Consider the following 23,432-nt stretch of genomic DNA (forward strand, 5'->3'; position numbering starts at 1 on the left):
CAGATTATTAGCTTATTGTTTTATATTGTAGCCCATGCTGCTCCTACTGCACCAAAGACCTGGAAGAAACCAAAAGAAGGGACTCCAGTAGGAGAAGTGCCAGAGAAAGAGAGTGAGGTAAGCAGTGCAGCTACTCATCTCTCTCCACAGCATTTCAAGAGGTAGAATCCGAGGGCAGCAGTAATTTGTGTCTGTCATCCTTTTTCTTATTCAATTTCATACTGTCTCGTTCCAAACTAAGCACTAAAGTGGCATCAGTCACAGTCAAATAGAAACGCTGTTTACATTTGACATAAATGAGTGACAGTATTCGGTTAGGTAGCATTATCTGCGGTGTGTGTGGAAGTAAAACTGAGTGTAGATTCTCCTACTATTAAGACCAGGGCTCCTGGAATGAGACATTCTGCTTACTTTTAGAGGAAAGCCTTCTGTATTTTGTGCATTTAGAGTCATGATTAAGTTGGGGTGTTATACCAAGTATAATGCTCTGCTTTTAGCTGAATTCCCTGTAGTTGACGTGGGCATTTATTTTGTGGACATGTTAAGAGGATGTTGTGCAGGTTGTAAGCGAGCTTCGATTGTGCTGAAAGGACTTGTGTGCCTTCGAGAGGCCTCACTCTCCCCCTGTGTTTGCAGCCTGAGCCCCGGGAGGAGCTGAGTGCAGAGAGGGCCCCCGACCCCGAGCTGGAGCGCTGCAGTCCCGTGCCGTCGGAGGGCGAGAAGAAGCCCCCCGTGCCGGAAGAGAACGGGGAGCAGGAGCCGGAGCCCGTGAGGAACGGCGGCGAGCACATCTCCGAAACCGAGAGCAGCGACAGCGGTGTCGCCCCCGGGGAAAAAGAGGGTTCCACAGGTGTGCCCCCTTCCACCTCCCGCGACGGCAGGATGTGCCTTCGAAAACAAAAGTTACCATCATTTTGCGCAGCCCGTAGCGATTGTGAACATTTCGCCTTGCCTGAGTAGTTATCTGTTCTGGCTCCACCACTCCTTCAACTCTAGTCTCACTTCCACTTTTTTTCCCCGACCTGCCCAAACCCAGAGCCCATGGAGACTGAAGGGAAGAAGCAGTATGACCGGGAGTTCCTGCTAGGCTTCCAGTTCATGCCCGCTTGTGTGCAGAAACCAGAGGGACTACCGCCTATCAGCGATGTGGTGCTGGACAAGGTGCGGCCAGTTCTGCCTTGAACCCCAACATAGGAAAGTGCAGGCTCTGATCTGACTGTTGTTTTCTGGTATATGACTAGACTGTGGAATATAACACTCGGTTTCAGAAAACTGCATTTACTCATGTATGTCACTGTGTAGATTCTATTTCATTATTGTAAAGCTTAAAAAGAGTGAATCAGATGTTAAAAATAAAACCCTCTGTGTCGTATTAGATAATGGGACTTTATGACTCTGTTTCCATCAGTTTGGATTAGTAGCGTCAGAATATGTACATGACTGGTTTGTGTGGAGTGGGGTTTTTCCCACTAGTTCTGTTCAGTGCATTAACTCGGAGCTCTTGCAGATCAACCAAAACAAGCTGCCCATGAGAACACTAGACACAAGAGTGATCTCGCGAGGCCCCGACTTCACCCCTGCCTTCGCTGACTTCGGCCGGCAAATTTCAGGAGGACGAGGAGCTGCTGTGAGTTCTCTTTTTATAAAAGAGTCTTTTTAGAAAGAAAAGACAGTATGCAGTTGTGTGGGCCACCCACTATCTTCAAACCTCCTTGCCATTCCCACTCTGAATTTTTGTTGTTTAAAAAAAACAGCTGTCGAAGGTTTTTGGAAGAAAACTGTTAACATCTGTTATAACTCTTTAATTTCCTTCTTGTTTTTTGGGTCATTTATGATTTGTCAGAGCTCTAAGTTCCTGTTATCCTGTTATTCAGCCTTTGGATCTGGTTTACTGCTTGTAGCATAGGTGTATATAAACATCCGCCTCACAATTGACATTTAACACAGTTGCCAAGCCATTGCCTGCTCTGTTTGATACTGGCTCACATTGCCATTGTTTTTTAATTTGACATTTTTGGAGGGGCAGGTGATATTAACCTGCCTCCTTAGATTGTCCCTCTTTCTCTCCTCAGTTATCGTTTAATGCTGCTTTTGGTAAGGTCACATATATTCTACCATAGCTAACTCTTTACTAAACTACAAATGTCCTGTCAAGTTTTGTCAAGGATCACCTTTACAAAGTGAGATATGATAGCATTGGGGAAGACGTGCACAAAGCTTGAGTTCAAAGCGGTGTGTACTCAGTGACGAGCAAAGAATATACAATAATAGAATTGCAGATTAGCACTCACATAATATGTTTATTTGCCATTGTATCTAGATGACGAAAAATAATGCAAACAACATGGAAAATCTGGTTAGATGGCAGCCTTTTCATTTTTTGTCACCCATGGAGTGAATTAAACCACAATTTACAATCCTAACTTTTCCTCTCCTCTCAATTTAAAGTATACTATATCCTTTCATAATATATACTGACACTCTTTGGGTTTAGCTGTGTGCTCCCGTTCACCCTTAACCTAGGATATTAGGATCATACATCCAAGATGAAGGATCTTACCACTACTGCATCATGGCGTTGAGGCTAGGGCATAGCGCTGAAGCTCAGACGTGAACCATTCAATATAGTAGGGGAAAAAACAGTTTTCTTACTTATCTTTTTTTGTTGTTGTTGTTTTGGAGCTCACAAAACCGTATTTCTTTATCAGTCAGTGACTCCCCTCTTCATCTTTGCTTTGTGCAGCTCCTGAACGCAGGGCCTCGGCGGCCCCAGCCGCGCAAGATCATCATGAACGTGTCGGTGAACGACGAGGTGCAGCTGAAGAAGGCTGAGCACGCCTGGAAGCCCACCCTGAAGAGAGAGGGGCCCTCTGAGGACCCCGAGGCGCAGAAAACAAAGGTTGGCCCTGCTAGCAGTCGCATGGCTGCATGTGTCCTCAGTGGCCCTATGCAGAGTTCTGTAATTTTATTTTGCAGCCACACTGAAGATACTGGTTATGAGAAATGAACTAATGATGGCTTATTTGAAAAATGCAAGTGGAGGTATTATTTTTCAGTTTTCTTATTTTGACTGGTCTTTGCATTATTGTTTTTTAAATGATTTTATGCAGTTATTCTTTAATGCCGGCATAGACATTTATTTTTTTTCATTGGCTCGTTTGGATTTGGACAACATGTATAAGTAAGCAGAGTAGCTTGGTTTCTTAATCATTTACGTTCCTAAAATGGTCCAATTTTGAAAAGTCTTTGCTCGAAACCTGGTTTGAGAGTGAGGAATGATGCGGAATTCAGAAAACAGCCAAGAATTAGGTGTATAAAAGGTATATGTGCATTTTAAAATCGCAGTAATTTGGCTTAACCAGCATGGCTGAGGCCTGGCCGTAGGGCATGGAGGCTAAACCTCCCCTGCAGAGTGAGGAGTGACCACGGGGCAGCTGCAGAGGTGGAGATGGGGTGGGGGAGGGATGCAAACAATGAATGCAAGGAGGGGGAGATAATGTGCAGTATTTATGATGTTTAAGTGAGGAAGTGACATCATGATTGATTACGAATTAAAGTTGAGGATGACTGATCTTGGCTGTTGTCAGCTTTTGTTTTAAACTCTAGCACTGTTATACTTGGTGTAGGTTATCTGGGGAGTGATGATATGAAAGAATGTTTCACTAGGCATGCGTCTCCTTGTCCAGGAGCTCTTCCGCAAGGTGCGCAGCATCCTGAACAAGCTGACCCCCCAGATGTTCAACCAGCTCATGAAGCAGGTGACGGAGCTGACGATTGACACGGAGGAGCGCCTCAAGGGGGTCATTGACCTGGTCTTCGAGAAAGCCATCGACGAGCCCAGCTTCTCTGTGGCCTATGCCAACATGTGCCGCTGCCTCGCCACGGTAAGTGTGGGCAACTTCCCGCCGAGGCGTGGAAACACAAAGCACACATTCCTGGGGCTTTCCATTCCTACCGAGTCTTCTGACTTCTCGGCTAGATGTCGAATGCAGTATGTTAGGAAGAGTCAGGACTGGAGGACCTAAGGTAAAGGCCTGAAGGGAGTACATTTATGTGCGCGAGTCAGGGTAGTTAATAATGAACTGGATGCTTCTGAATATATAGCAGAGTGGTGCGTTTATTGGTTATAGGATGGGGGACAAAAGCAAAGGGTGACATTGGGGGCTGTTCTAATATATCACTGAAAAGCAAATTTGCTAACATAATAAGGATATAATTGTGGTACCCCAACCATACAAAGATCACATAATTACTACTTTACTCGTAGTAAAGCATGAATTGAAACGTGTTATCAATAAAAACATGTTTGAAATTCTTAGTTTCTTAGGACTTCTGTTTTGCAAATGATCGGAATGCTAGTTAATGACACCAAGGTGACATGGTAGTTATCTACCATGTAGTTATCTGCCTCATAGCCCTTGTATCCTGAATTCAGTTCCATTCTTAAATGCCTTCTGTGTGGATATTCTCACATGCTCATGCAGGTTTCCTCCTTGTTCTCCAGTTTACTGCCACTTTTCAAAGTGGGTAATTGGTATTTCTAAACTATCCTTTGCAGTGAACTAATGTCCTGTCGAGGGATTTATCCCCCTTTTGCTATTAAGGGACAGTTTTTGGGATTCCAAGACCCCTACCAGAAATAAGTAGCTATCTGATACCAGATGGGTGGACAGACTGAACTTCCAAGAGGAAATTTCCCTTAATGCTATAAACCCCTGCTTTGTGATCAGTGCCCTTAAAGCTGTGAAAGTGGAAGATGGACACACACAAGCGAAGACTGGTTCACACACAACCGATTGATCCTTTTACACTAAGATACCGGTCATGCTGACTGATCTGCTTTTGCTCCTGTCTCCCCAGCTCAAAGTGCAAATGGCAGATAAGCCGAACAGCACGGTGAACTTTCGCAAGCTGCTGTTAAACCGCTGCCAGAAAGAGTTTGAGAGGGACAAAGTGGACGATGACGTGTTTGAGAGGAAACAGAAGGAACTGGAGTCGGCCTCATCAGTAAGTCTCAACCAGTGTTCTTTCAGTAAGAATTAAAAAATTTAATTAAAATAATCTTTTTAATATCAGTCAGGAATTAAACACTATTGTGTTATTGTTAATTGCACAGAATTTCAAAATTATCCCACTTCCTTTTCTTATTTTGCTCAAAGTGTCATAATATGGGTTGTTTCTTAATATTTTTAATTATTATTAATGATAATTTAAGGATGTTTCTAAGGCATGTAGCAGATATATTGTTCCCACTTCTGATCAGAGAATTGTCTGAATCTTTTTCGTGTCATGAGTTTGGATCCAAGTCTACCAAAGACTGTTGGACATTTAACTTTCTCATTGACATGTAGACATAGTACAGTAGTTCAGCTTATCAATTATCTACCAGATATGTACAGCAAGTGCTGTTAGACTGTTGCCTTTTGTTGTCGTTCATTTTTTTTTAATTATTTGCATTTATTTTAACTGAAAATTGCTGCTGAATGCATTCTACAAGAATAGAAAACATCTGGCAGATTATTGCTTATCCTTCTCATTCACAGGTGTAAGTAAATGTTACTGTCAGTTCAGTTTATATGCTGCAAGACTTTTGTGAGTCCTAGGGCTCATACTACACTGAATCCCAACTCTGTCTCTTAGTGCATCTCCTCTCTCTTCCCTCTCCTCCAGTCCACGGAGCGCGAGCAACTGCAGGAGGAGCTGGAGGAAGCCAAGGACAAGGCGAGGCGACGCTCGATTGGGAATATCAAGTTCATTGGGGAGCTCTTCAAACTTAAGATGCTGACAGAGGCCATCATGCATGACTGTGTGGTTAAGCTGCTGAAGAATCATGATGAGGAATCCCTCGAGTGCCTGTGCCGGCTCCTCACCACTATCGGGAAGGACTTGGACTTTGAAAAGGCAAAGGTGAAGCTGACGTACAGCACGTTGGGAAAGGCTGGAAAGAAATTGATTAAATACACTCTCATCTTCAAAAGTCTGTATAGTGTGCTCACTCATTATACAGTTACATATTTTATATAGGTTTTTTAGAGTCTATAAAATAAGTGGCTACCTTTTGCATTCGTGATCTGCAAAAGGCTACCGCATACTGTGCTGGCATCTACAAGCAGTTTGTCATTGGTCAATGGGTTTGCACTTGTTGGCCTAGTAGAACCACATCCGTTCCGTGAGTCCCCCATCTCATGAGAAGCAAGTGATGTACCCAGAGCAACAAGTCAGAACAGCATTGATCTTTAAAAAAAAAAACCCTCCCGGCATTAAAGCAGGTGGTTTCAATTGACTTCAGAAAGGTAAACCATGGCAGAGAAGGTGCCCCAGAGGTTAAACGCATCATATTCCATTCTTTCTGGCAGAACTGAGTGAGACAGATGACTTCCAGCTGTGCTAATAAACTCTTACTACAGTGCAGGATGGGAGGAGGGACTGCTGTTCGGTTTAGTGTTAAATTCTGCTAATCTATGTATATATATTAGATTTGTTATATTAGAGATAAAAATATAAAAGTTGGCAACTTTACTTTTATCAGTTGAACAATTTCTTGTACAGGCAACATGAAGTTGTCATGCCTGTACCTGAGCTGTTTTAGAACAATGACTGAGAAAGTACAATACTTCTGTGACATTTTTTCTGTGTGGAGCATCATTAACCAATAGCCTTTATTTGCTTCATTGTAAAGAACAAAACCGTCACAGACCCTACAATTTTCCCTATATTTAGCTATTCACAAACCACCAGTTCCAAATCAATTTTGCTAAGGTTTTATTGTCATAGTATATTGTTCCAAACATTTCATACCATTAATTATGTTTTAAAGGGATTTCCCCCTTAATAACATTTAATCACTGTTAAATGTAGAAATCTAGCATAGTTTACTGTAATATTCATTGGTGTTTGGAATCCTTCATGTCAGAGATGGTCATTTCCACATGCAGAACAAAAATAGGAGCTATGGTTAACCTCGGTATTTACACTTTCTTTTTTTATCCTCTCTTAGCCTCGTATGGATCAGTATTTCAACCAAATGGAGAAAATTGTGAAGGAGCGAAAAACATCATCCCGAATCCGCTTCATGTTACAGGACGTGATCGATCTCAGGCTGGTAAGATTTTTTACAGCTGGAATAGAGTGGGGCCTTATTGACCTCCTTTTGACATTGCTTCAGGTGGCTGTAGCTGGCTGTAGGACAGCTTTCTTTAGACACATTTGAATACTGATGGGTTTTGGCAATGTAATTTCCCATCACATTTCCAGCAGTTAGCCAGTGGTAATAGCTGATTCTTTCTGACATGCCAAAATACTAAGTTTCTTAACGGTCAGAGCCATTTCATGCCTCACATCAGGATGTGCTTATCTTACATGAGCTGTAGTCACAGTATTTCCGATCCTTTTAAGATGCACAAGAGCAAAGGAAGAAAAGTTTTAATACCAAACTTTTTGTTTGAAGAAAGATGTGAAGGTCATTTTTATAGTATTTCCATGCCTTTATGAAATTAAGCAGTTTCATTTCGGCTAAATATTTTTGTTAACATGAATGTAAATTTACTTGAATTTTTAAGACAGGTACCAAAACTAGAATTATTTAGTTAAGTTGTAGTCTAAAGCTTATGTCGATATCCTTTTTCCTTTCCCCTGGCACTTGTTACGTATTATAGTTATAACAGATGCCTATTATCAGTGTAGTACGATGAAGGATTGATGTCTTAATAAGAATACATAAGACAAGGAGTCCCCTGGGGTCCTCAGTGGTGTGAGTGACAGACACCTGACCTTTTGCCTTGCAGAATATTTGGGTGTCACGGAGAGCAGATCAGGGCCCCAAAACCATTGAGCAGATCCACAAGGAGGCCAAGATCGAGGAGCAGGAGGAGCAGAGGAAAGTTCATCAGCAGCTGCTATCCAAGGACAAGAGGAGACCAGGTCAGAAAAGCCTGATATTCAGATACCTGATTCAAGTATTCAAAGTCCTCAAGGGCAGTTCATAAAGTTAGCTTATTGGACTTCTTCAATATTCACAGTGATGCATGAGCTAGTGAACAAAAGTGGAAACCAAGAGAAATTGCATTTAGAACTGAGACCACAAAGCACTTTTTTACACTACGTTTTGTGGGAGTCTGGAACAAGCTATCCAGACATGTCAAAACTGCTACCCTAGTTGTTTTCAGCAAAGTATCTGGATATGATCCTTGAATTGGGTCTCTTGGTTTGGCACTTTTTGTATAAAAGCAAGCAAACACGTTACATGGGTTAAATGGCTTTCTCTCTTTTGCAGCCTTTATGTTTTTATAATTAACCATAATCATCTTTAAAGCTAAAGCCCTTTAGAAAACTAAAGGGTTTCTATCACCAGCCCCCTCTGGGATCTTCTGCACCGTCAGCAACAAAGAGCTTCATCTCCTAGTCACTGGCATTGCTCCCTAATATTGTTTCAAAGTCATTTGTGTTAATTTATCATTTATTCTCAGCTGTATCAGCTTGTGTACATCTCTGATTACATTTAGATGGGAACTGGGAGTTGACTTACTGAGATAAGATAAGATTACTTTATGAGCCATATACAATTTCATGCATAACATTTCTAGCATGAGATGACTGAGAAATTGCTATCTGTGTGTTCACAGTGATGCAGAGAGAAGAGACCTGGAACACTGTGCCTGTGACCAAGAATAGCCGGACGATAGACCCTAGCAAGATCCCAAAAATCTCTAAGGTAGCCTTATCATTTATAAATGACAGGAAAGCAACTGAAGACATTTGTGTGGTGGAAATGTTATTATGTAGGTATTGCAGATATCTCACTTTAGTTCCAAATGCTTGAATAGAGAAAGAAAGATTTGGGAATAGTCATTTGTTGGTTTGTCCTTTGCAGCATGACTTGTGCCTTAGGTTTGTTTGTGGTTTATATCAATTTAGATGGCAACTCTTCATGCAGGAGCCTCTGGGTGCAGTTTACTACATGTTGGCTTCAAAATGAAACCTTTGCTGCATTCTGTAATGTTATTTCCCCCTAAAGTGCATCTTGTGAAAGCCAGTTTAAGGATTTTTTAATGCTGGAGGAATTTCTTAAACCAGTCACTGTATTTTCTAAAGGAGATATTGAAATATTTTTTAATAACCTTTACAATAAAACCTATGTTCTCTCAATCACATCATGGCTAGAAAAGGTCTCATCACCACAATTAAATTCCACTGACATGCAGAGGAATGAATGTCACGTCTTCTTTCTTGATAATCACAACACCACCATCTGCTGGAAATCAGTGGTATTAATACTGAGAGGCTGTCGAGACACCTTGGAGCACTCATTAGCTTTTCTTCCAGCAGTAAAGATTTATCCTGTTACTTTAATAAATACAGTGTTGTTAGATAAGGCAACATATAATACACTGTGGAAACTCTTAAAATATTACTGTAAGGGAGCTTAATTTGGCAGATTTGTTGCATTTTGATTGTTTTTTGTTTTTTGAGATTGTTCTCAAAATGCTCTGTTACAATTTAAGAAACAACATTAGTTACAATTCTAGTGTGCTGAATAATTTTCCTTTGGAAAGAAGGATTACACTACCCACTCTATTCCTTTTCATTTTCTGTAAACACTGTTATAGTATTACAGTATTAACCTGATCGAACAGAATGGAAATTGGTTAAGGCAATCAGTATCATAGATTTATCACTTTGCAGTTTCATTTCCTCTTAATTGGAAGCATGCGATCTAAGAGTAGTGTGTTTTTGTCTGTCCACAGCCTACGATAGATGATAAGATCCAGTTGGGTCCCAGAGCTCAGCTGAGCTGGGTTAAGGGCAGTAGTGGAGGAGCCAAGTCCAGTGACTCAGGTGAGGAGATGCCACTCTCAGTAGTTGGGCTAAGGGCCTTAACAGTCTTGTCTCACCATACAGTGTGCACAGGACGCACGGGGGGGCAAGGTGTTCACGATGGGGTTTATGTCTTGGTTTCTCTAAATGGTGAAATTGTTAGTATGATATCAGCTGAATGTAGTGTAGTGTACAGTTGTGTATTATGTTTTAAATGTGTAGTTAAAGAAGCTCAGAGAAGTGTAGTCACGTCTAAAAGAAACATGTAGTATACATATCTAATAAGTAATATATTGTTCCCTTTTATTGCTGTGTTCTTGCAGAAACTTAAAAATAAAGACCCCTCTTGTATTTTGTGTGGAAGATGTTAAGGATTTTTTTAAACTCTTGACGTGTCTACATTTTGTAATATGTTCAAATTCCCTAGAATCATCTTCCTAGTCTCTCACTCATCAATGAATACTTCATGTGCACCACACTGCTATCAAACTATTCTCCTGTAATCAAGAAATATTCTGTTCTTATCCTGTGTTCTGCATCGGTACTGCTCAACAGCTACAGTATTAAATTGCAACTTTGTTTGTTTTTTTTGCAGATTCATCCCGTTCCAGCACCACCAGCTTAAACCGTTTCTCTCCCCTCCAGTCGTCCCTGCCTGCGGCCACTGTGTCTCCAGCAGTGACCTCAGACTACGAGTCTCGGAGAAGTCTCAGCGGGTAAGTGTTCAGTTTTCTTCCTCGGTGTGAGAAAGGAACAAACAGGCGAAACAAATATCTGACGAAGAAGTGAAATATGTATATAGACTTTGCCTGATCCTTGTCTGCAGGTTTATGGTGAAGATCATTTAACAGCGGAAAGGGTAAATGTTCAATCCATGCTGAAAGGTAAAGAAAAGAAACACTGTTTTGTTTGTGGAGTCTTTTTCAGGTGTGAGCAAAGGCTCCACAGCTGAAACATTGTTTCCTTTCTTTACCTTTACTGTACCTTTTCTTTACCTTACCTGTTGCTTTGCAGCCCATGCATGCTGACTCAGCTCCCTACTCAAATGTCTTTAATCATCTGACAATGTCATCGTTTGTGTTGTGAAAGAAATCTGTCTCTTGAGGCGCTAAGGGGAGAAAAGGGCACATAAACAGATTTTCAGTCAGAAAGGTATTTAAAGGCTTTTCATTGCATTGCCATTGAAAATTGGTCAAATAAAATGTCTAAAGAGACCTGGATGTGGACTGATGCAAACTCCACAGTGTCAAACGGGAGAGTCTGTGCTTCTCTCGCTGATGTTGCTGCAAGGCTGCAGGAGTCTTAATTTCAAGAGCAAAATATATTTTTTCCAAACTCCTGATGGGCTCCTGTGATCTAAGGCCGTTCTACAAACAGTATATGGATGGAAATGTGGATATGGCAGCTGAGTGACCATGGCCATGTGCCGTGATCAAAAACCACTTGCTCCGCTCGCCAGCGGACACCAGAAATTCCAAGCACTAACGGCTTGCTTTGTATTTCTCTACCCTGTCAGCCGTGGCAGCGCCGGTCGGGAAAGGAACGATAAGCCGATGCCCGCGGCCCCTTCTCGGCCCGGACCCTTCACGAGGGGCGGCAGCAGCAAGGAGCTGCTGGACAGCCAGGCTCAGGAGGAGCAGAGGCACGACATGCTGGAGACGGTCAAGCAGCTGACAGTCGCCGAGGAGAAGCCGGAGGCCGAGAGCAGTCGAGCGCGGGACACCGGTGAGCCGCATGCATCTGCTCTTCCGCCCAGAAAGAGCTCAGATCTTTACAGAGAGCACACTCAAACGCCTTAAATTACTGCATGACAGACCTAAGAGCTCATATTGCGCTGGTGAAGATAGCAGTTTAGGGACAAAGTGCTATACAAGGTGATAGCTCTTTGTATTATTATTCGTCCTGTGTGTTACATCAGCTTATTTGTCAGAGAGAGGGAGCCTTTATTATCCCCGAGGGGTAAGTTGTTTTACAGCAGCAGACGGTATAAAAAACATAAACCATACACATAAACAGGAACAAGAGAATCAACTGTTGAGAAGGGTTATGGCCACAGGAATAAATGAGAACTTGAACCTGTTAGTTTTTAAATGAGGAAATCTGTCTGTCTTCTGTATTCTGGGTAATTGGAATTCATTAAACAAAAGGTATGAAGGATCATCGAGGATGGAATGGGCTGTACACAAGAGATCCAAACAGTATAATATATTGCTGGCTCAGTTGTAATACCAAATAATTCCACATTTGAATGAATAGCTTCTGCGCCGGACTTTTAGATTACGACTCTGTAATACAAGTGTGTCTGTGTTTGCCAGAATCTGTCTGGAGTTTGTTACATCCTGTCATTCCAGGAAAGTCTGAGACTCCAGCGGCCCTGACAGCAGACAAGCCTACAATGACGGAAGAGGAAATGGAACGAAAATCCAAATCCATTATTGATGAGTTTCTGCACATTAACGACTATAAGGTAGCGCATTCATATTTTCAAACTGATGTGGGAACTCCAAAATAAACAGGCTTTGAAAGCATTGAGGTGTTGGAAGTATGTATTAATCTCTTTTTTTAAGGAATTTAAATATCCTTGCTTAGAGTCATGGAAAAATCTTCTGCATAATTAGCACTAAATTTCTTGACAGTATAGTTTATTAAAAATGTAATACCTGGTCAGTCACTGGAATTGAGGATTGATTGCACTGGACACTGTTTAGAGGTTATCGAGCCAGACCCTTCTGAATCCCTTGTGTGTGTTTGTACAGGAAGCAGTACAGTGTGTGGAGGAGCTTGATCAGCTAGCACTTCTACATGTATTTGTCCGGGTGGGTGTGGAGTCCACACTGGAGAGGAGTCAAATCACAAGAGATCACATGGGGCAGCTGTTCTTCCAACTGGTGCAGTCTGGAACCCTCTCCAAGCAAGAGTTTTTCAAAGGGTGAGCCCTGCAGGATACTTAACGCAGTTTACTGCAGGATATTTATGTTGCCAAGTCAAGCTGATGAAACTCCTTTTTCAGGCAGTGAATCGACTAGTGCAGGGGTGTTTATCAGTGATAGTTTTAAACCCGTGTTTGAATTTTGTTCTCTTCTTGTGTTTTTTACATGGGTCTGTGGTTTAAATACAGAATCTATGAAGCAAGTATATAATGTTTTTTAAAGGGTAAAGTGCATTATGCTTCATTAATTAAATGAATTAAATTATTAGCGAAGTGAAATTTCCCCTGCATACATTTCAGCAGATTTCCTCACTCGTTTCAAAAACACATTTTGTGATACGAGTCTGCAAGTATGAAATAATAAAACAGGCAGAAAACACAAAACAGGTGAGAGACGGTTCTTTACACGAAAGATTGTAGGAATGTGGAACAAGCTTCCCAGCCTCCCACTACATTTTGTTGAGCCAAATAGCTCAGAAATAACAGGATGGGATATATTAAAATCCAAATGATCCAAATAAGCTGAATGGGCAGCTCTTCTTCACACTGTTACTCTCTTTATATGCCTTTTAATTGATTGAATTCTGTGTGTGCTCTCCCCTGCAGGTTTGCAGACACATTGGAGTTGGCGGACGATATGGCCATTGACATTCCTCATATATGGCTGTATCTCGCAGAGCTGGTCAACCCCATGTTCCGTGACGGAGGAATCTCTATGAGAGAATTATTTACGTGAGTCAGGCACAGATACTCTTGGATCAACTTTTCTCTTTTAAATGTTGTAACAAATATTTTTCCCCATTTAATTACACAAAACTTTAGAGTGTAGTGTAGGCTTATCAAGTTAAGTCCCAGTATGTCATACTGTTGTCTTAATCTAACCGTGCTAAATCAGTGTTTCCCAGTCCCGGTCCTTAAGTACAGCCCCTATTTAGATAAAGTATTTAACCTTTAATTTTACCATTTGCTTGATTTTAGCTCTCTTTTACACAGAGTTCTTAGTTTCCAAAATATCTGACCTGACATTTATGTGTATTATGTCCGGAGAATGGAGCAAATAGATCTGTGTTTTAACTTCATTAAATATTGTTTTTTAAACAATTTATTAAGTATGAAATCAGGTGACACTGTCACACAACTAAAGTGCGTGTCCTTAGTGATCAATAAATTCACCAGTTAAATCTTACTTGGTAATTAAAACAATATTCCTAAATAAAAGGATCTGAGACTATTTTTAAATAGTTAAATTAAAGCTTTAATAAGTTTAATTGAAAAAGAGCTTTAGCTGAAATGAAAACCAAAAGAGATGGAGGTGTAGTGCGCTCTCTGAAGGCACCAGTTCTGTAGGGTTTGGGCATTTACGGGGACAAATATTAATTGTAGCCGTAAATCACAAAATGATTCTTTTAATGGCTTTAGAATCCAGCCATGCGATATAACTCAAACAACGCACACACACAGGTACTAATACACGAGGATACATTTATTAATACATAGAATATGCATATAAACCTAACAGATCTTATCGAGAGGGTTATCAGAATACAAAAGGTATATATTCAGTCAGTTACGAAGTGTTACACATATCAAGAGGACATACGTTCGGTATATCATTCATTTAGACCGTTTCATAAATTGAACTTGGTTATAACTTCTACATTAGATACTCAAAATAAGTACATAACTCTTAGGAATTAAATTGATATCAACTGGTTGGGATAACAATTGAATTCTCGAGCTGTAAAGCATTGAAGTTGAATACTCATCCAATCTCTGGGGATTCAGATCTCCTGCGGGCTCTCTGGCTCCGTGCCAGGCTGTGCTGCTTGCGACGGTGCGCTGCTGATGCTCACTGACCGGCTAGTTAGTGTTGGCTTTAACTAGCAAAGTTTGTGCACAGGAGAAAAGATGACTGTGGGTCCCAGCAGGTCAGGAAGAAGACCGGTTCGTTCCTGATGAAGCGCTAGTTCTGAATAGTGATTCAGCTCTCCACAGTTCCGACCTGTTCACGAGGCTTGCTGCTGATGCTAACCTCGGGTGGATCCTCTGGTTACTCTCTGGCCACCTCCGCTCTATACTCTTTGAACAGAGGAAAGTTCTGGCACTCGGACACACTGGCCGTTCCGTGGTTGTCCGGGCTGAGTTTCAGGATGGTCTGGAGGCGCGCTGCGAGAATGTCCTGCCCTTGGGAGCCTTCTGCTCCTGGGCCGTCCTGCCCTGGAATTCTCCTTTGAATTCCCTTTAGAATTGTCTCAGAAAAAGTCTCTCAGGCCCTCTGGGTTGCCTGTTTTTACCTGGAGGAACTTCAGCTCGTTCATTGGCTGAAAGTTCCATGGGCATCAGAGTCCCACGTGGGTTACTCGGCCCTACCAGTCCCTGATTGGTTGATCAAGGTGAGATATGAGTCACTTACTCCTGACACTTAGGAATGCAGTCCAGATGTCCATCTGGCACTCCCTAGACAGATAGGCACCAATGGATGACCATTGATCATGATAGCCATGCTTAGCTAAGTGCATCCCCATTTGGGAGCTGTCCCTTATCAAAAGAAAACATCTTTAAATCAGCCTGCATGAATAGTTTCTCTGTGGCTGCACCACAGAGATGAACAGAGAGATGAGGCCTCATTTGGGAAAGCACAGCAACACTTAATTCTGTCTTATTAACAAGCATTGCCGCTACAGAGGTATTCCGTAACATAATATGGGTATATTATAATCCTTGGTTTATACTTATGAAGTTCATATATTCCAGGCGGCAGAGGAAGATCACAGCTTTCTGAAGAAATGTTTTAGATTCTTAATGGCATTCTCTCATTTGTGCCATTTATGTTCTTAGTCTCGGTTTGGCCTCTTTTCCTCCTTCTACAACTCCTTTTTAAGGTTTGCTGTTCTGCAAGATTTTGCTAGATGTGGCCCTTTCATTGCATAAAGCAGTCAACTACAGCCCAAGTAAAGACCAACTGTTTCCTGATCTAGAGGAAGGAATGAGACCACTGTGGTATAATCTGTGGTCAGGACAGCTGCTAAAATAAACATTCTGGCTCAGAGCATCAAAACAGACTGCAGGACATCATAATGGAGAGGTTGGAATTTGGTGAATTTTAAGTGCCTTTATTACATTATCTAATGGGGTTCTCCCATTTTTGTTTGTTCTCTTATTTGCAGTGAATTTAGCAAACCTTTACTTCCTGTGGGAAGAGCTGGGATATTATTTTCTGAAATACTGCACTTACTATGCAAACAAATGGTAAGATTTTTTTTTTACTTTTAGCTCCTTTTCTGTACCCCACCTTCAATAAAAAGTCCTAGATTCTGTTTAAAACTTGTCAGGGACTTTGTAGTATTCTTTTCACTCATCTGCTCTCTTTCCATACAGTGCAATTTTATGTAAACGTGAGACAAATGGCAAAAAAGAATGAATAAATAAATTAAGAGCGGATTAAATGTTCCAGAACCAAACTGATATAGAACATTTAAATTACTTGTTTTACCATTCTTTTCCGATAAGTATCCCCAATACAACTGTCAGTTTCAAACTTTCAGTATCCATGTAATGTGAAGATATTTGAACCGGTGCATTATTTTACTCTAAGAACATCTAGTGGTTTTTTTTACTTTTAGCTTCTTTTCTGTACCCCACCTTCAATAAAAAGTCCTAGATTCTGTTTAAAACTTGTCAGGGACTTTGTAGTATTCTTTTCACTCATCTGCTCTCTTTCCATACAGTGCAATTTTATGTAATGTGCAAAATTGCATGCCTTCTGATTTATTACATTTTTTTTTTTCAGTAAAGGAATCAGTTTTAAAACCACATGTGAAGTTCCATGTAAAAATTGATAAAAGTGCAAAAATGTTATCACCTGCAGGTCTGGTTGAACTGCACTGTATATAAGGACATTCTTTGATGCATCATACTGCAACAATAGATACAGTATCTGTAGTTTCTAGACGCATAGTAGCACTTTTTGTCATGTTCTTTCTACCATGCAGGGGTTGTTTTAAGTAGCTTGGGGTCAGAAAGCAGAAAGGGCATGTGGAATCCAAACAGTAGCAGGTGGTTTACATGGAGATGGGGGTGATTGGAGTTATATTGAGATAGGCAATCAAGAAATTCCTTGACCCATTTTTCAAGTTGACCATTCTATTGGATATTTGACAAATGCTGTCCTTACAACTTTCGATTTTTTATTAAATTCAGCTACAGCTAAGTGCTATAAAATCTTTATAACTTAAATCATATTGCACACACGCTATGTCTTTCATTTCTCAGTGCAATGTTGAATCTTGATGGCTGTAGTGTAATGGTTTTTTTTCCCCATTAACATCTGATTTGGACAGTGCCATTATCTTCGTGAAATGCAACCGTGAGACAAATGGCAAAAAAGAATGAATAAATAAGTTAAGAGCGGATTAAATGTTCCAGAACCAAACTAATATAGAACATTTAAATTACTTGTTTTACCATTCTTTTCGGATAAGTATCCCCAATACAACTGTCAGTTTCAAACTTTCAGTATCCATGTAATGTGAAGATATTTGAACCGGTGCATTATTTTACTCTAAGAACATCTAGTGGTTTGATGTTATGGCAATAAGGTAAAACAATAGCTGTCTGGAAATGTATCTGCGGTGAGCAGTTTTCACAGGAGTCTGTGCAAGATTTCTCCACAAGGGAGTGTGGTGTTACAGGGAAACTGGTTTTATTCATGTGTATTGCTGGGGTGCTGAAGCTCTTTTCTCTTTGCCAGAGCCATAGGAAAGTGGGGGCCTTATGGAGGGAATCGGGGTTGAACTGGGTGGATTTCCTGCCAGAGGGTGAAGATGTGCACAACTTTATCTCTGATCTGGTGAGAACAAAAGCCTGTAGTAGGAGAGGGGCAAGCCCGAATATGATATGAGGTCTACTGTTTAAGAAAATAAAATTTAAATAAAAAGTGGCAACGCCTCCATTAGATAAATAGGGCTTTTAGATCCTGTTACATGTATAACAAAAAAACAGCTATTAAGGCATTAAATTAAAGAAAAACATTCAGGGAATATTCTTGGCAATAGTTTCAGTGAACAGTTTTAATGTATTCCCATTTGAATGCAAAGACAAGACATTTTTCAAATATGTTTCTCAGGATCTGTTCCAAATCCTTGCTCTGTTTTTATGGTCAGCAAGTTCTTTAAGAAATAATGAAAACGCACAATCTGAGAAACACTAATTATGTACTGTTATCTTAGTATTATAATTTGTTTGTAACAAGATCCGAAAAATAATTCTAAGAGGTATTATGCTGTTTTATAAAGCAGTTGATCATGTATTTCAGAAAGAATGATGCCATTACAGCTCTTTGTGCTCTCCCAACAGAAACTAGAGTTCACTATATCGGACTGCTCAAGTCCCACTGAAGCACTTTCAAAGAGAGAGCTTTCTCCCGATGAACTGAACAAACAGCTAGAGAAGCTCCTTCTAGAGGACATGGCTAGCGACGAACAAATCTTCGACTGGGTAGAGGTACAGAGTTCGAGCAGCTTGCCTTTATTTACTTGACCTCTTTCACTGTCAGGCAGTGTGGGGGGTGATAATCAAGGGGTTGCAGACCTGTCCTGTGTTCCTATGTTGCTCGTGACTTCAGCAGTTACCAGAGCTGGGATGAGGCAAAGCATTCCTCATGTTCCACATCCTGTGTTCCCTATAACTGCAGCTACAGTGATGCCTTTAACAAAGGTATCTTCGAAATGTTTTCAGCTACAAAGCCAATAATGTCAGAAAATGTGTTTGAAGCTTTAAAAAAAGGGTACATTTTGTTTCAAAGCTTCAAGTAAAGCAAGAAAACGGATAAATCTCCTCATCCTGGTCCCTCGTTTACTGATATCTCCAGGAAGGAAGTTCAAAAATGTCACAGACCAGTCCTTTATAGAGAAGTTTAAATTGTTATGCCATCAGTTCTGACTTAATCTGTAATGAAGAGTCGCATGTTTACATGTGATATTAATTGCTGCATGCAATGCAAACATGTTTTGTCCTTTTCCATTCCAGGCCAATTTAGATGAATCTCAAATGAGTTCACCTCCATTCCTTAGAGCTTTAATGACAGCTGTGTGTAAGGCAGCAGTGAAAGGTAAGAAGACAATGAACCCTCATCCTCTTGCTCCTGGTGGTATTTTTACACATGAGGTTACGGGTGTATGTTTGCAGCCTTGGGCAGCCAACATTATTTTTTATTTGAACAGTGTAGTTTAAATTCATAGGCAGCTTTTTTACAGCATCCACCTGACTATGTAACTTATTGGTTTTGTGAATTTTAACTTCTCCTGAATGTTTCTGTCCCGAAACCGCTTTTGACGCTGTAGTGGGAAGTGTAGCTCTTCCCTGACTCCGAGATTAATTGAATCGGTGCCAGTCATTGTTGGTTCAGACCGTGAAGGAGCAGATGTGTGTAGAGATCAATACAGCCTTTCCTTCTGCTTGTTTAAAAACTCTTTAACTTCTCTGAGTTTGAGTTTGTACTTCAGCACAGGTGTTTTACAGCCAAAGGAGTGGAACGTGTGCTGTTAATGTTGGACTCAGTCCACAAGTGTGTACAGTTGCCATACGTTATCATAATATACTGCTTAAGACAGATCACATTATTAATACGTAATTTATGTAAGCTTGTCAATGATTGATTTAGGGCAAGAGTTTAAATGAGTTCACATTATATACACATAGACTTACTATTGTGTATATTTTCAGCAGTGTTTTTAAATGTGCGTAAATGTGTTTTTGTTCAGCAAATGCACCGCATTTCTGGGTTGTAAGTTGTAGGAATGGTGCTTCATCTCTGTCCAACCCCCAAGGCTGTATGACTATCTTAACTGAATTTATTTAGTAATAAACTTGAGTTCCACACTTTACAGTAGGAGGTTTACAGGAATGTCCTGGAGATTGACATTAGAAGAGGAAATCGTGACAGAAATGCAAGGTCATTGTCGCTCTCCTAGTACATGTTTTGCCTGGGGTGAGAGTAACAGCACTTGGCGATTTTTCACAAATTAACACTGATCTCTGTTGTATAGGTGAGAGCACAGCATGTCGAGTGGACACTGCCATTATCCAGAGAAGATTGCCTGTATTACTCAAGTACCTTAACTCAGATACTGAGAGACAATTGCAAGCACTTTATGCACTTCAAGCATTGATAGTTAAACTTGATCAACCTCCTAGTAAGTATGTCTTTCAAAAGTTCAATCTAATTTTTGGCATAAGTCAAGTACTAACATCATATAACATAAAGAATTCTGTTTTTTTAAGTAGGACATTTTTAAAAAGTTGAATGCTCGATCTCCTTGTTCTTATTGTGTTAAAGCCACCATTGTTTTCTCACTATGCTAATTCTAAAATCCTTTCAGCTGCTGCATCTCTGAAGTGTCCTAAAATGACAACTGATAAAAATTCAAGTGTGAATGAGGAAATTCAGAAAGTCTGTTTTCTTTGCTTTTCATTTTCAGATTTGCTACGGATGTTTTTTGACTGTTTGTACGATGAAGACGTGATCTCAGAAGATGCTTTCTACAAATGGGAGTCGAGCAAGGACCCTGCTGAGCAGCTGGGCAAGGGAGTAGCGCTGAAGTCAGTCACAGCCTTTTTCACATGGCTTAGGGAAGCTGAAGAGGAATCGGAAGATAATTGACGAGAGGAGAGAATCTTCGCCAATTAGTGCAGAAAGGCCAATTGTTGCTGAACACAATGAAAAGAAAAAACATGCACAGATAGATGAAAAAAGGTTGAAAACTTCATGGTACGGTTCTAAGACTTGCAGCAATTTGAGTTTGAGTTCACAGGCGAGAGCACTAAACATGTATTATTTATAGAAAATATTTTTGTTTTAAATTTTAAAACCTTCTTTTGTTACTTTTTAAGAAAGACTTTAAAACCAATTTCTGTGCAACAAAGACAAATAGGTTCTGAACTCTTTAATTTATTATTTTTTTAAGGACTGCAAATATGGAAGTTTATTTAACATTTGCAGATGCTCACGAGAAGGAGACGAGCGCGGACGATAAAAAATAATCGTGAAAGAATAATTGCCTCCCTGGATTCCAAACTGTTTGGTGAAAAACAGGGTAAAGAAATGCTCTTTTGGGGAGGGGGGTGGGTGGGTCAGTGGGTGGTGGGGGGGAGACACAGGAAGGGCAGATGTTTAAAAGACATCAGAGGTTAAAGGTTATTATTAAATAACCACAAAAACTCTTCCTTCTGCTTTGGCTTGCTCTAAGTGATATGTATATTATCCTCCAAACGGGCAGAAATCCGCATTCAGAAGACAATACAGTCTGCAAGAACTTCAAATGAACAACAATGAAGAATTAAGAATTAAGTGAACGTACAGACAGCAACTTGTACAAAAATCAAATAACGTATGGTTGCTGAACATAAAGTGCTTGTAATACTTCAGACTTATAGAGCAAATTTAAAGCTTGTAAATACATTAAAGAAAAAAGATATTTAAAAAAACTAAATGAAACATCAGTGTGGTCCATTTCTTGCACACTTCTGGAAGAGAAGTGTAAGTCAATCCTTATTAGGTATTGTTTTGATGGTAAACAAGTCTCCCATATTGTTTGAGACAAAATTGTTCGGTCAAGAACAGCAGGTACAGCAGCTGAAGACTTCCAGGAAAGTAGTGGTGTATTTCACAGTCAATCCAGTTGACAATGGAAACATACTGTGTTCAGTATTGTCAAATGCACTTCAAGGGTTTTCCACAGCAGTGGTACAAGCAACTGGAGGTAATGGCTTATGATTTCCCCCAGAATTATGAAGCATATGATGCAGGGATTTGCATTGTAGCGGCACTATGATTGTAAATCTGTTAAGTGTTTGGATTTGACGCTGGATAATGAGATTAATAACCATACTTGGACACACCAAAAACAAGGTCTTTGTTGGTCTTTAGTTGTTAAAATAGCAGTGGGACAGTGGTGCCTTTTCCTTGCAGTCATAAATCATGTATCCCCGTCTTCCTTGAAAGGCCTGTAGAGTGCCAAATGGATCTGAGACAGCCGGCTCCCCCTCACAGGGCTTGGTTGCGCTGAAACACAGGCTGCTCTTCCTGCCGTCTTCGTAAGGTTTGCTCATATGGCCTTGCTTCCACTGTTCTCATTTCAGCTATGTGTGCGTGGAAGATGGCGGTGGGTGTGTGGTGACCTGGCCTCTTGTCCAGGGTGTATCCTGCCTTGAGCCTGTTGCTTGCTGGCGATAGGCCCCAGCTCCCCCATGACCCTGTATTTGATATTGGATACAGTCCCAGTGCGGATTGTTTTCGCTGTTGGGAGAACCTCCAGATTTGTAATCTTGTCCCATGGGTGATCACACTTCATGTGTGGTGTTCCTCAGGATGTTGTTGAACATATACTTTTGGAGTACCTGACTTCATAAGGTTTGTGTCAGTTTGTTTACAATTACATATTAGAAACTGGATTTTAAACAGTTACTCCTGAGTATGGGAAAATATCAAGACAAATCTCAATATACAGTACAAAATAAGATGACTGAAGAGCAAGGAAGCCCTTGAATGTCATTTACAACTTTCAGCACTGAAGTAGTCGCCATCATAGGAGCCTGTGAGTACTGTTAGCTTTACAATACATAAGATTAGCTATGTTAAACATTTTTATAGTTATATATTTTGCTTTGTATTGAATATGTTACAGTTCTATTTGTGGGTATTGGGTTAAACAGTTATTGATTTGGCTGATAATTTTGTCCAAAGCAGCTTAAATTTGTCATCTTGACATCTGGAACAATTCCTATAATAAGCTAAAGGTAGGATTACAGCAGTGCCTTATCTAGGATTTGAACCCCAAATGTTTTCACTAGGTATATCCCTGACAAACTTTACAAAAGACTTGTCCTCAATAGTAAAATATGATTGTCAATTCCCTTAACCTTCCTTTATCAGCAAAATATCAAGTCCTTACATTCGCAAATATCTGTGAAGGTCATGAGAAACGTTTTCCATTTATAAAATGACTTGCTGTAAGTGTATTTGTTGTAAGCATTAATTTGAAAACACTTTCATTTTCAGTAGATCGAATACAATGTAAAACAAATGGAACCACACTACTATATTTTTTTTTTCATGAGGACGAAGTATGAATAGGAAGGTTTTATGGTCAGAACCAAAACAGGGTCATCTGTTCTGCATCTGAGATGTTTGTTAAATAAGAAGTGTTCCGTGAAGCACTTGAAAAGTGCTGTGTATGAATCCCCAGAGCACAAATGGACCAGATGAGTCTGTACTCAACAGTTGATGACTTCACCTCAGTAGTACTTAATGTACTTAAACATTCAACATCCTTTTTTTTTTTTGCGTCTTTGTGGTCGCAGTGGTTAGCATTGTTGCCTGCCTGCGCCTGTCCTGGAGTGTAATCTGTGTGGAGTTTGCATGCTCTCCCCTTATGTGTGTGGGTTTCCTCCGGGAGCTGCCTCCCACAGTCCCAAGACACACTGGTAGGTTAAGTGGTTAGTTCTGGGGACAGCTGGCTCTGGTGTGAGTGTGTGTGAGTCTCTGTCTGCCTTGCAGTTGACTGGTGACCCATGCAGTGTGTATCCAGCCTTGCGCCTCTGGGTTACCGGGATATGTGCCGGCTCCCCCGCGACCCTGACTTGGACTCAGCAGCTGGACTCATTTTTATCCTGTATGCATCCATAGTAGAGT

General features: G+C 40.6%; 1 protein-coding gene across 12 annotated transcripts in view; it reads left to right on the forward strand.

Annotated features, from left to right (window-relative positions):
- Nucleotides 1–21,236, forward strand: part of LOC148642026 (eukaryotic translation initiation factor 4 gamma 3-like) — a 68,601-nt gene extending 47,365 nt beyond the window's left edge. For all 12 annotated transcript variants that reach the window (XM_088617318.1, XM_088617321.1, XM_088617322.1 and 9 more), the window contains 23 exons: nt 32–117; nt 637–850; nt 1,037–1,161; nt 1,508–1,627; nt 2,744–2,899; nt 3,687–3,884; nt 4,861–5,007; nt 5,671–5,907; nt 6,998–7,102; nt 7,785–7,920; nt 8,622–8,710; nt 9,744–9,834; nt 10,409–10,529; nt 11,330–11,538; nt 12,165–12,280; nt 12,570–12,742; nt 13,349–13,474; nt 15,910–15,991; nt 17,493–17,591; nt 18,098–18,244; nt 18,770–18,851; nt 19,789–19,935; nt 20,221–21,236. In XM_088617318.1, the coding sequence (XP_088473444.1) occupies nt 32–117; nt 637–850; nt 1,037–1,161; nt 1,508–1,627; nt 2,744–2,899; nt 3,687–3,884; nt 4,861–5,007; nt 5,671–5,907; nt 6,998–7,102; nt 7,785–7,920; nt 8,622–8,710; nt 9,744–9,834; nt 10,409–10,529; nt 11,330–11,538; nt 12,165–12,280; nt 12,570–12,742; nt 13,349–13,474; nt 15,910–15,991; nt 17,493–17,591; nt 18,098–18,244; nt 18,770–18,851; nt 19,789–19,935; nt 20,221–20,402 (3,188 nt within the window). In that variant the 3' untranslated portion in view covers nt 20,403–21,236. The remainder of the gene's footprint in view (nt 1–31; nt 118–636; nt 851–1,036; nt 1,162–1,507; nt 1,628–2,743; nt 2,900–3,686; nt 3,885–4,860; nt 5,008–5,670; nt 5,908–6,997; nt 7,103–7,784; nt 7,921–8,621; nt 8,711–9,743; nt 9,835–10,408; nt 10,530–11,329; nt 11,539–12,164; nt 12,281–12,569; nt 12,743–13,348; nt 13,475–15,909; nt 15,992–17,492; nt 17,592–18,097; nt 18,245–18,769; nt 18,852–19,788; nt 19,936–20,220) is intronic.
- The last annotated feature ends 2,196 nt before the right edge of the window (nt 21,237–23,432 follow it).

Source organism: Lepisosteus platostomus, chromosome 23 (assembly GCF_059453375.1).
Source record: "Lepisosteus platostomus isolate fLepPlt1 chromosome 23, fLepPlt1.hap1, whole genome shotgun sequence".
In the NCBI taxonomy this organism is placed as follows: Eukaryota; Metazoa; Chordata; class Actinopteri; order Semionotiformes; family Lepisosteidae; genus Lepisosteus; species Lepisosteus platostomus.